The sequence below is a fragment of the Oncorhynchus keta genome, chromosome 14 (assembly GCF_023373465.1).
Source record: "Oncorhynchus keta strain PuntledgeMale-10-30-2019 chromosome 14, Oket_V2, whole genome shotgun sequence".
NCBI lineage: Eukaryota > Metazoa > Chordata > Actinopteri > Salmoniformes > Salmonidae > Oncorhynchus > Oncorhynchus keta.
This window is the reverse complement of record NC_068434.1, coordinates 18,464,298-18,477,186: the sequence shown is the minus strand read 5'-3', so window position 1 is coordinate 18,477,186 and position 12,889 is coordinate 18,464,298. Positions and strand designations below refer to the sequence as shown.

General features: G+C 44.2%; 1 protein-coding gene across 5 annotated transcripts in view; it reads left to right on the top strand.

The window, feature by feature from the left end:
* The window catches only part of LOC118394027 (myocyte-specific enhancer factor 2C-like), a 126,601-nt gene that overhangs the window by 70,643 nt on the left and 43,069 nt on the right, over positions 1–12,889 (top strand). For all 5 annotated transcript variants that reach the window (XM_052461222.1, XM_052461220.1, XM_052461223.1 and 2 more), the window contains exon 3: positions 5,606–5,809. In XM_052461222.1, coding sequence (XP_052317182.1) covers positions 5,606–5,809 — 204 coding nt within the window. The remainder of the gene's footprint in view (positions 1–5,605; positions 5,810–12,889) is intronic.

Sequence of the window (12,889 nt, the reverse complement as noted above, 5' to 3'; positions counted from 1 at the left end):
CTTATAATTCCCTGTATCACAATTCCAGTGGGTCAGAAGTTTACATACACTAAGTTGACTGTGCCTTTAAACAGCTTGGAAAATTCACAAAAAGTATGTCATGGCTTTAGAATCTTCTGATAGGCTCATTGACATAATATGAGTCAATTGGAGATTTACATGTGGATGTATTTCAAGGCCTACCTTCAAACTCAGTGCCTCTTTGCTTGACATCATGGGGAAATCAAAAGAAATCAGCCAAGACCTCAGAAAAAAAAATTTAGACCTCCAAAATTCTGGTTCATCCTTGGGAGCAATTTTGAAACGCATGGAGGTACCACGTTTATCTGTACAAACAATGGCACTCAAGTATAAACACCACGGGACCACACAGACGTCATACCACTCAGGAAGGAGATGCGTTCTGTCTCCTAGAGATGAACGTACTTTGGTGCAAAAAGTGCAAATCAATCCCAGAACAAAAGCAAAGGACCTTGTGAAGATGCTGGAGGAAACGGGTACAAAAGTATCTATATCCACAGTAAAATGAATCCTATATCGACATAACCTGAAAGGCCACTCAGCAAGGAAGAAGCCACTGCTCCAAAACCGCATAAAAAAAGCCAGACTACGGTTTGCAACTGCACATGGGGACAAAGATCATACTTTTTGGGGAAATGTCCTCTGGTCTAATAAAACAAAAATAGAACTGTTTGGTCACAATGACCATCTTTATGTTTGGAAGAAAAAGGGGAGGCTTGCAAGCTGAAGAACACCATCCCAACCATGAAGCACAGGGGTGGCAGCATCATGTTGTGGGGTTGCTTTGCTGCAGGAGGGACTGGTGCACTTCACAAAATAGATGGCATCATGAGGTAGGAAATTATGTGGCTATATTGAAGCAACATCTCAAGACATCAGTCAGGAAGTTAAAGCTTGTTCGCAAATGGGTCTTCCAAATGGACAATGACACCAAGCATACTTCCAAAGTTGTGGCAAAATGGCTTAAGGACAACAAAGTCGAGGTATGGAGTGACCATCACGAAGCCTTGACCTCAATCCTATAGAAAATGTGTGGGCAGAACTGAAAAAGCGTGTGCGAGCAAGGAGGCCCACAAACTGACTCAGTTACACAAGCTCTGTCAGGAGGACTGGGCCAAAATTCACCCAACTTATTGTGGGAAGCTTGTGGAAGGCTACCTGAAACATTTGACCCAAGTTAAACAATTTAAAGGCAATGCTACCAAATACTAATTGAGTGTATGTAAACTTCTGACCCACTGGGAATATAATGAAAGAAATAAAAGCTGAAATAAATCATTCTCTCTACTGTTATTCTGACATTTCACATTCTTAAAATAAAGTAGTGATCGTAACTGATCTAAAAAAGGGAATTTTTACTAGGATTAAATATCAGGACTAATGTGAAAACTGAGTTTAAATGTATTTGGCTAAGGTGTATGTAAACTTCTGACTTCAACTGTAGTTCCCAAACATTATAAGAATTTAAGAAAACGTGAACATTACCATATCTGAGTGGTTGCTTGTCAGAATGTGTTGGTGTCCTATTCTAAAACGCTGTCAGCTCCACTTTAAATGCAACAATGTTTCACAAACATAAGTTATATTTCACAATGTTTCACAAACATAAGTTATTTTCAAAGAGATAGCTAACACCAAATGCACTGCAATAAAAAACACACTCAACAGATGATGATCATTTAAAACTTATCTTCTTGTTGAAAGTTATTCTTGAAAAGGGAGAAGATAACGAATTAGCAACAACAACCTCTTCGACAACACCTGCTGCAGCCGCTGTAAATTTGCCCACAACAAAATCTAGCTAGCTAGACCGTGGAAAACTATTGCTCGCTATTGCGCAGGAACTTTCCATACGTACTTGTAAATATGGTCCCACTTATTAAGTAAAAATGTGATTGGTTGATTCCCGTCACTCCAAACTGGTGCTGTAATACAGTTGAATGTCCAGTGTTTTATATAGCTTCTGTTGGCCTAGCCAATGGCTGACTTAGCTAGCTAGATTTATCTCCTGAGAGACAAGAAAGAAAAATCCTGATTGGATCTTTTTTTCTCTTCCATGTTAACCCTTTCCTTTCCAACAAAAACTGAAGTGATTCAATCAGAACATCATTGAAAATAATAATATATTTATCAGTATTACTATATATTATTATGATTATTATTTTATAAATCCTCATCCCTTCTCTGAAGGCATAGAAGGCCCATGGTTCCATTCTGTGTTTGGGTTAGTAATCATTTGTAGAGTGGATCTATTTTCCTCCAGCATGCATTTTTTTCTCTATTCTGAATGTCTAAAAAAATCAAAATGTTCTAAAATATGAACACAGAATTTGACAAAATGAAAATTACAATCATGGTCTTGAATTGGAATCGCATTTTTCTGGTCTCGGTGTTGACTCGGTCTCGAACCCCTTGTCCACCTCCCAGTTCCGGTCTGGACTCAGTCTTGCCCATCCCCCTCCAGTCCTGGTCTTGATTTGGACTCGATTTTCTCCGTCTTGTTCTTGAATCAGTCTTGCTTTAGGTGATCTCGAACACAACACTGGCTCATAGCGACAGGAGGTGGCTGCGGTGAGTGATGACATCACCAGCACAAGGGTCATGTCCGACGGCTAACTGTGGGCACATGACATCATCAAGTGAGGTCACAAGCAGTTCAAATCACCACCACTCAGAGAACTATCTAGAGCTACAGTACCTGCTTCATTTTGTATATATGGATTACTTTTCAAATATCTAATCCATATGTATGTGTGTGGGGGATTTTTCAGGTGTAGGTGTTAAGAGTATGGAATGGCGGTGTATGGGATTTTTATGTAGGTGTTATTTGTAAAGATTTTTTGTTGTTACAGATTCTATACATAATATGGGCCTCGCCTTTGAGATACATTAGCTCTGCCCCTGGTAGTGCCATGTGTGCTACCTGCCACCTTTTATAGTATTGATGTCAGTTTAAAGTGAGTGGGTGATGCCAGCATGGGCCTGCATGTTAGATTAGGTCCACTACTGGTCTACTACAACAATGTATCTTACCCTAATGACTCTGGCACCAGAACTTCAACTTCCTGTAAGTTTCTTCAACTTCCTGTATGTTCCTTCAACTTCTTCGAAGTTCCTTCAACTTCCTGCCACCTGAGGAAGACACCACTTAGGACCTGTTCCAGACTAAACTCACATGACCTTCTAGTGGTGCCTTGTTGAGTTTGTCGTGTAGCCAGCAGCCAACAGGCCTAGTTAGGCCTTGATGTTTGTATTTCTGTCCCAGTGCATTATAGTTTCCTGTGGGCTTGTTATGACAATTAATCATCCAGTCTCTACCTGCCTTTGGTCCTTTGCCTCTGAACGAGGTTCATTTTTTAGCATTTCGGTATGACTGTAAATGTCACCATGGTATTTAAAGCCCTGGGAGTCTTTCAGTGGTAAATCAGTCACGTATTAGTGAATTCTAGAGCCTTTTTCATGCATAATGGTACGGGGAGTTGAAAGCGTTGCCTGTCTCTGGTTTCACCTCTGTTGTCTTTAGCCCTGGTGGCCATTCGCTATGGAGCTCATTGTGGCATGTGACATCACTCACCAACTGGGAGGGAAGGCTGGGACAGGGTCGGTAGTTCATCTGAGGTCGGCCTATACAGAATGACGCTTCTCAACTCATCGTAGAAGGAAGGACAATGAGGGGAGGATGATAGATATTGTTTGATATTACAACATTTCTGTGGTGCGTCCTGTCCGATTTCATTTCAGGAAAGGAAAGGCAAAATAGATATCTATCCTTCTTCTCCTCTTTCAATCCTCTGAGCTTTTCAGCTCCTGAAGACCTCAATGATAACATCAGAAAGATCTGCATTGATACATTAATTAATTCCTTCACTGATAAGTTGATGTGGTCCATCCATATACAGATGTAGGATCTTCATTCGATCAAACATTTACTGCTGAGTATTTTCCTGCAGGAAAAATGCAAACTTGTTGAGTATTTGAGTTTTAAATTTCAACTTTGACATTTCAGACTTGATTTGCCGTCATGAAAAATGTATCAACGTCTACAAAAATGGACATTCATTTTAATTCACTTAATATTTCACATTTCCTGTTGCTGCAGGATTATTTTCCTGCTGTAGCAAACTGGCTCAAATTATGATCCTACATCTGTATGCCTAAGCAAAGGTTTTAACTCTAGAACTGTCATTCTGTTAGACCTGAACCGTTGGCTGTGCTCATAATCTTTCCGAGCCATTCATATTCATCAGTATGTGTGTAAATGGTGTGTTATTGGGGAGGTAAGGTGTCAGGAGTGAATAGAAGAGACAAACACCCCCCTTCTCGCTCTCTATCTCTGTCTCTCAATCAACCCTCATCAGGTTCCAGCTCCAGTCACAGAGAAAGGAGAGAGAGGGAGGGATAGAGAGAGACAAAAAGAGAGAGACAGCAAAGAGCTTATGAAGCCAGACATCTAGTGGGTTTCACCTTGGGCGTGTAGCTTTGAAATTACTGCACTGGTGTGGGTGACCATTTTCCTCCCACCACTGAAGGCATGAGACATGAATGACACAACTCACATGGTGCTATTTAGAAAGCTAAAGGTACCTTTATATGTTTGTGTTTAAAGATGATGTGCTGAGGTAGTGGGCCTCAAACACATGCACACACACGACCGCACGTACACGTACACGCACGAACACACACACACAGGTCCCCATATGTGAAAACTGTGTGGTTTCTGTGGTGCAACACTTCTATCTACCTTGTGCTTCAAGAAGTAGCTATATGAAACAAAACTCAGCAAGCAAACCCCTGTGTTATTTTTACAAATACAATGATGCTTCTTTAATAGACTGTTAGCAGTCGTAGCTATACTCTCTCAAGCCCACAATAGAGTTTGTGTGTGTGTGTGTGTGTGTGTGTGTGTGTGTGTGTGTGTGTGTGTGTGTGTGTGTGTGTGTGTGTGTGTGTGTGTGTGTGTGTGTGTGTGTGTGTGTGTGTGTGTGTGTGTGTGTGTGTGTGTGTGTGTGTGTGTGTGGTGTTGGTACGTACGCGTGCACGCACGTCTGTGTGGTGTGATGAACTGATCTGCGTCATTGTTATCTCTTCAAGACAGATCGCATTTATCGCACTTATCAGCCTCTATTTTCTTCTCACCAGAGTATATAGACAGTTACAGTAACCCTTCACCTTTCAGTGGAGAACAGGTTGGAGTGGAGAACAGCCCTGACTTTGAGAAATTCTTTCATGCAGCCTTCAGTTTCATGATTTATGAGTGGAAAAGCTCTGATTGCGCCAGATTTCTCTTTTCTTCATACATTATGAAGGAAAACAAAAAAGTAAAGTATGGAGTTTTATTTTATTTTCATAATAAAATGAGGATTGTGTGTTGGAAAATCCAGGTTGATGTTGACACAGGGGTTTGGTCTGGTCAGGTGTACTGTAGAGGAACTGAAACACCCCATTCCAGTCCCCAACAAGGAAAACACAGCACACATACCAGTGATGAAAACATGCTTCTAAATTCATCCTCAGATGCTCACCCTCTCTCTAACCTCTCTCTCCCCCTCCTCTCTCCTTTCTCCTCCTCTCTTTCTTTCTGTAGGTGACGTTTACGAAGAGGAAGTTTGGCCTGATGAAGAAGGCGTATGAGCTGAGCGTGCTGTGTGACTGTGAGATCGCTCTCATCATCTTCAACAGCACCAATAAGCTGTTCCAGTACGCCAGCACCGATATGGACAAGGTGCTGCTCAAGTACACCGAGTACAACGAGCCCCACGAGAGCAGGACCAACTCTGACATTGTGGAAGTGAGTCCCCGGGCACCACACACACACACACACACACACACACACACACACACACACACACACACACACACACACACACACACACACACACACACACACACACACACACACACACACACACACTTAATGACCATTGGGCTCATATTGGGTTCATATCTAGACTACCAAAGCTTAATTTATCCACCCAAAGTCATCCTCATTTGATATCTGTGTAGACTATCTCTTAGGCTCTCTCTTATGAGGTTAAAGAGACAGGCCCCTACAGGCCCCTACAGTCCTTGCTGTCTGTAAGATCACACTTAGCCCCTGTGAGGTTTATCCCCTAGTTAGAGTCCCCTAGTTAAAGTCCCCTAGTTTGAGTCCCCTAGTTAGAGTCTCATTGTTAGAGTCCACTTGGCAGTGAGGTGACTTGCCCTACAGGGGACATCTTGCCATTGGTTGCCTTGGTGTGGGGACGCCCGGCTCAGTGGGACACTAAACGGCCGTGTCAGGTGAGTTGCTCCCGCCAGGCCAGAGGGACAGGCCAACATCATGAAGGATCCTTAAGCTCCAGTGTGACCCTGCTTACACAACGGTCACCATGACGATCTGTCTAACCCTGGTGGGCCACACACACACACACACACGCATACACACACACACGCACACACACAGTGACTTAATGTTACACATAGATGTCCTCTTAAACCTACACAACCACCTAAACACACAAACACACCCACACATACACACACAAACACACACATACACACACAAAAACACCCACCCACACACCCACACACACATACACACAAAGGTGCCCTTGACAACACAACATGTGAGAGGGGCCCTTGACAACACAGAAGCAATCATAGGATCACCAGCTATTAGAGTGACATAAAAATAGGAGAAGAGGGTCATACACAATAACAAAACAAATATGACATCACGTCAAGTAACATTTTTTGTGAAGTTTCCTGAACACTCAAAAGCAATAAAATAACACATACTATATAATGCATGCTCCATTGTTGATGCTGAGTACAGGCCAGGCCATAGACGTCCTATTTCAAGTGGTAAACTAAAACATATACCCTGTTTAGAGTAGCTTATCAAAGTATAAGTAGAATTAACGATTAAAACACAGACTGTATACATTAGCAGAGAATGCATTTAAGGAGGCAAGTATATGATGTTGATAGCCTTAGATATGCGCTGCTTACCACTTCAAAACTGCTCTTACTTTTCAAATGCAACCCTACCAGATGCATTAGATTGCGGTGGTGACATGCATTGGTCATATGCATTACAATGTATTAATTACAGTGAAATTGTGTATTTCAAAATAGTGCAATGTATTGTAAGGACATTTATAATATAGTATTTATGTATAGCACAGGAGGTTGGTGCCACCTTAATTTGGGAGAACAGGCTCGTGGTAAAGACTGGATCAGAATCAGTGGAATGGTATCAAATACATCAAACACATGGTTGTCAGGTCTTTGATGCCATTCCATTAGCTCCTTTCCGGCCATTATTATGAGCCGTCCTCACCTCAGCAGCATCCACTGATGTATACTCTATGTAGTATCCCCAAAGTCTCTTTGTATTCCTGTGAAATACCCTGGAGAATTCCCCTACCGTGCAGCTGCATAGAAATCACACCCCACTACACAGAGAAAGATAACAAGCTTTCTCTCTGTGTTATTTCATTTACATTGACTCATTTAGCAGACGGTCTTATCCATAGCATAGCCTGCATAGCCAATCAGCCGGTCCCACAGAGACAATGAAGAGAGCCGTCACGTTTCAACAAGTGCCTGTGAACAGACCTGCAGGGGCTTTGCAGCTCTCCACTAGCCGAGTGGAGGAAGGCTAATGCCGAGTGGAGGAAGGCTAATGCCGAGTGGAGGAAGGCTAATGCGGAGTGGGGAAAGGCTAATGCGGAGTGGGGAAAGGCTAATGCGGAGTGGGGAAAGGCTAATGCCGAGTGGGGAAAGGCTAATGCGGAGTGGGGAAAGGCTAATGCGGAGTGGGGAAAGGCTAATGCGGAGTGGGGAAAGGCTAATGCGGAGTGGGGAAAGGCTAATGCGGAGTGGAGGAAGGCTAATGCGGAGTGGGGAAAGGCTAATGCGGAGTGGGGAAAGGCTAATGCCGAGTGGGGAAAGGCTAATGCGGAGTGGGGAAAGGCTAATGCCGAGTGGGGAAAGGCTAATGCGGAGTGGGGAAAGGCTAATGCCGAGTGGGGAAAGGCTAATGCCGAGTGGGGAAAGGCTAATGCGGAGTGGGGAAAGGCTAATGCCGAGTGGGGAAAGGCTAATGCCGATCGAGGAAGGCTAATGCGGAGTGGGGAAAGGCTAATGCGGAGTGGGGAAAGGCTAATGCCGAGTGGGGAAAGGCTAATGCCGATCGGGGAAGGCTAATGCGGAGTGGGGAAAGGCTAATGCGGAGTGGGGAAAGGCTAATGCCGATCGAGGAAGGCTAATGCGGAGTGGGGAAAGGCTAATGCCGAGTGGGGAAAGGCTAATGCCGATCGAGGAAGGCTAATGCGGAGTGGGGAAAGGCTAATGCGGAGTGGGGAAAGGCTAATACCGATCGAGGAAGGCTAATGCGGAGTGGGGAAAGGCTAATGCCGATCGAGGAAGGCTAATGCGGAGTGGGGAAAGGCTAATGCGGAGTGGGGAAAGGCTAATGCGGAGTGAAGGAAGGCTAATGCGGAGTGGGGAAAGGCTAATGCGGAGTGGGGAAAGGCTAATGCGGAGTGGGGAAAGGCTAATGCGGAGTGGAGGAAGGCTAATGCGGAGTGGAGGAAGGCTAATGCGGAGTGGAGGAAGGCTAATGCGGAGTGGAGGAAGGCTAATGCGGAGTGGGGAAAGGCTAATGCGGAGTGGAGGAAGGCTAATGCGGAGTGGAGGAAGGCTAATGCGGAGTGGGGAAAGGCTAATGCGGAGTGGAGGAAGGCTAATGCGGAGTGGAGGAAGGCTAATGCGGAGTGGGGAAAGGCTAATGCGGAGTGGGGAAAGGCTAATGCGGAGTGAAGGAAGGCTAATGCGGAGTGGAGGAAGGCTAATGCGGAGTGGGGAAAGGCTAATGCGTAAACAGCCGTGCTTGAGGAGCGCATTAAAGAGCGTAGCGGGGAGAGCTGCGGTGCTGACTTCTGTGATCCTGGGGCAGACTCGGTTCCGACTCGCAGCGGGAGAAATCGATTGGAAGAGGCCTTAGCCGTGGCGTGCTAACGGGATTGGCCACATCGCAGCCACAAGCACGTTTCCCGTGGGAGCTGGAGAGACGGAGGGAGGAGGGAGGAGAGCGGATCTCTCCTGCCGAGCCTCGTGTATCGCTGCTAGGTTACGTCACAGGTGGGGGATGCGGGTGTGAGGGGGGGACAAAGCAGACTTCCTGTTGTGATGGCAATATGGGTAGGATGTCCAGGACAGGAGGAGCCATTGGGAGCTGGAGGCGGTAGGCCAAAGACCAGAGAGCAAGGAATAGACTACCATGTGACATAGTTGATATATGTGAGCAGTAGCAAGGGAAGACTATACTGTATCTCTATAACTCCTTAGATATGAACATATACATGGACACACACACACACACAAACACACACACACAAACACACAAACACACACACACAAACACACAAACACAAACACACAAACACACAAACACACACACAAACACACAAACACACACACACAAACACACAAACACACACACACACAAACACACAAACACACACACACAAACACACAAACACACACACACAAACACACAAACACAAACACACAAACACACACACACAAACACACAAACACACACACACAAACACAGACACACAAACACACAAACACACACAAACACACACACACACAAACGGAGCATCTCAGTTTTTTTGCGATTGGCTGCTGTGCCTGAAGGTATAGTAGGAGGAGAGGCAGAGGTAGGGATGTTCAGCACAGCGTGTGGGCAGCTGGCAGAGAGGCCTGCTACATTAGCAATAAAGCTCTATGTAATTAGCATGTCTTTGGTTGATAATTAGCGTTGTTGAGAGAGTGGCACTGAGAGGGTTGCACAGCCTCTCCAGCTATAGTATGTTTTAAAAGAGGCTCCATTGCTCTCTCTCTCTCTCTCACTCTATTTTATTCCTTCTATTCTTCATTTATCTGGCTATGCCTTTCCTCCTTGTTCAGTCACTGCTATCATGTTGATCAATGAAAAGGAGATATTGAAAAAAATATATTAAAAAAAATATTGAAAGAGAGAGAATAGAGTGAGAGAGAAGAGGGAGAGAAGAGGGAGAGAGAGAATAGAGAGAGAAGAGGGAGGGAGAGAAGTGGAAGGCAGATAATCGGGTTGAGAAGGGCTAAATTGACTGTCTCAGCTGAGGATGACACTTCCACAAATATCTGTGAAACCAAAGAGACCAAGACACTAATGTTGTCCCCAACAGCATGCTTTGTTTTTACCCTTTTTGACACCATCAATTGGAGGGAGAAAAAAACACTTCCAAACTCTAACACCATGAACAAGCATTACGACAAATGGATTCAAGATGGCCACCAAAGTCTAACAAAAGAAAATGACTGTGATTGGAGCATAGCAGCCAGGGAAACGAGAGATTAATGATCCCATCCGATGGAAAATGGAGGTTCAATTGAAACGTGATCGGCCCATCTGTTTCTGTGTATTTAATAGTTGACTCCATTGAAGCACTGAAGTGGATTATAGTATTAAACTATCTCTTTAGATTCTTATTAAAAGACATGACAGCATCAGATGCTAGACAAAAGGTGGGAAGGTCAACATAATTCAAGTGAAAGAAAATCATTTAAAAACGCTCATTCTTAAGTCTTGTATATAGCTTCTTAAAGACACACATAAGTGTACACACAGTTAGGCTATCTGATTGTGTTGTTCTCAGAATGGCCCTAGCCTCCTCTTGGCAGCTCTACAATGCAGTTTGCCACTGGCACCAGATAAAAAGCTCCAACACGCAGATAGATTTCCTATACTCTCTGCCTGCCAGGCTGGCTTCCTGGACATGTGAGCAGCATTAGTGTAGAAATAGGAAGCCGTGTTGGTAGATGACAGGAGAATGGATCTACCCTTTCCTTTTTTTTACCTCCTCACCAAGTATCTTCTATGAGCTCTCATTGGAGATTTATGACATGGATGTGGGGATTCTTAATTGCCAGTGCACATGAAAGACCTTTTATTTCTCACTTGTGGGTAGACAGAGCCAAGCCAAATGTGGCTGCAATCGAACAGCACCAGTCCAACGACACACACTCTGAGCATCCTGTTCCAAATCCCCATTCCAACAATGGGTTTGTTTTTCTTCTGGGAAACAAAGAGCACACGCTTCAGCTGAAGCTGGAGGGTAGAGAGGGAGTACCAGCCTGGGGGGTGGGGTGGGCGTTGGCTTGGTAGAGAATGGTAGGAGGTGTGGGCGTGATGATGGGCTCATTCCTGCAGTGACGATGACATCATGACCTCAGCCTAGTTTAGTGCTCCAGACTCACATGGGGCGCCACATGGGCGCGTGGCACAGCCCCCAGCCATGACAGGAGGAAGAGCAGGAGGGCAAGTGGCCAATCCCTTTTCCCCTTCAGATTAACTTTATCAGATTAACCTAACTATCTCCATCAACCCTTTAATCTTAAACAGCAGAAGCGGGGGCTTGGCTGACCACCCTCCCTCACTCTCTTCTCCCCTCTCTCTCTCACTCTCTCTCTCTCTTCACCTAGTGGGAACTTCTGAATGAGAGGGGGAGGGGGAGGGGGAGCAGAGGAACAGATAAGAGGAGGGAGGGAGCAAAGGAGGGAGGGATGCAGGCTGGTAATTATTTCCAAAGGTCATTCTGTTAATCACTACCTGCTTGGCTAATGAGATTCAGTAAAGCTCGCTGGCGTATGTTTCGCCCGTGTGTCGAGACGTGTGAGGGGAAGCACAGGTGTAAGTCCAGCCCAGTGACAGTCCATTGGAGGGAGGTAGGCATGGGGGGGATTAATTATCTCTCTAGATTCTAAGCCTTGTCTAAAATATTTAAAAAAAATATTGGATGAAACATTGAATTTGGCAATACTGCAATTAGCCAAAAGAAATGCATTGAATAACAGATTCACTACATGAAACAACAGATAAAAATATCTAAAGCAAGTTTTTTTTAAATGTACATGTATTTTCCCCTTTACTTTAGGTACTAAACTATCCCCATATATACACTACCGTTCAAAAGTTTGGGGTCACTTAGAAATGTCCTTGTTCATGAAAGAAAATTGTCCTTTAAAATAACATCAAATTGATCAGAAATACAATGTAGAGATTGTTAATGTTGTAAATGACTATTGTAGCTGGAAACAACAGATTTTTTATGGAATATCTACATAGGCGTACAGAGGCCCATTATCAGCAACCATCACTCCTGTGTTCCAATGCCACGTTGTGTTAGATAATCCAAGTTTATCATTTTAAAAGGCTAATTGATCATTAGAAAACCGTTTTGCAAGTATGTTAGCACAGCTGAAAACTGTTTTGCTGATTAAAGAATCAATACAATTGGTATTCTTTAGACTAGTTGAGTATCTGGAGCATCAGCATTTGTGGGTTTGATTACAGGCTCAAAATGGCCAGGAACAAATAATTTTCTTCTGAAACTCATCAGGCTATTCTTGTTCTGAGAAATGAAGGCTATTCCATGCGAGAAATTGCCAAGAAACTGAAGATCTCATACAACGCCGTGTACTCTCTTCACAGAACAGCGCAAACTGCCTCTAACCAGAATAGAAAGAGGAGTGGGAGGCCCCGGTGCACAACTGAGCAAGATGACAAGTACATTAGAGTGTCTAGTTTGAGAAACAGACGCCTCACAAGTCCTCAACTGGCAGCTTCATTAATTAGTAGCCGCAAAACACCCGTCTCAACGTCAACAGTGAAGAGGCGACTCCAGGATGCTGGACTTCTAGGCAGAGTTGCAAAGAAAAAGCCATATCTCAAATTTGCCAATAAAAACAAAAGATTAAGATGGGCAAAAGAACACTGACTGATAGAGGAAGATTGGAAAAAAGTTTTATGGACAGAAAAATCTGAGTTTGAGGT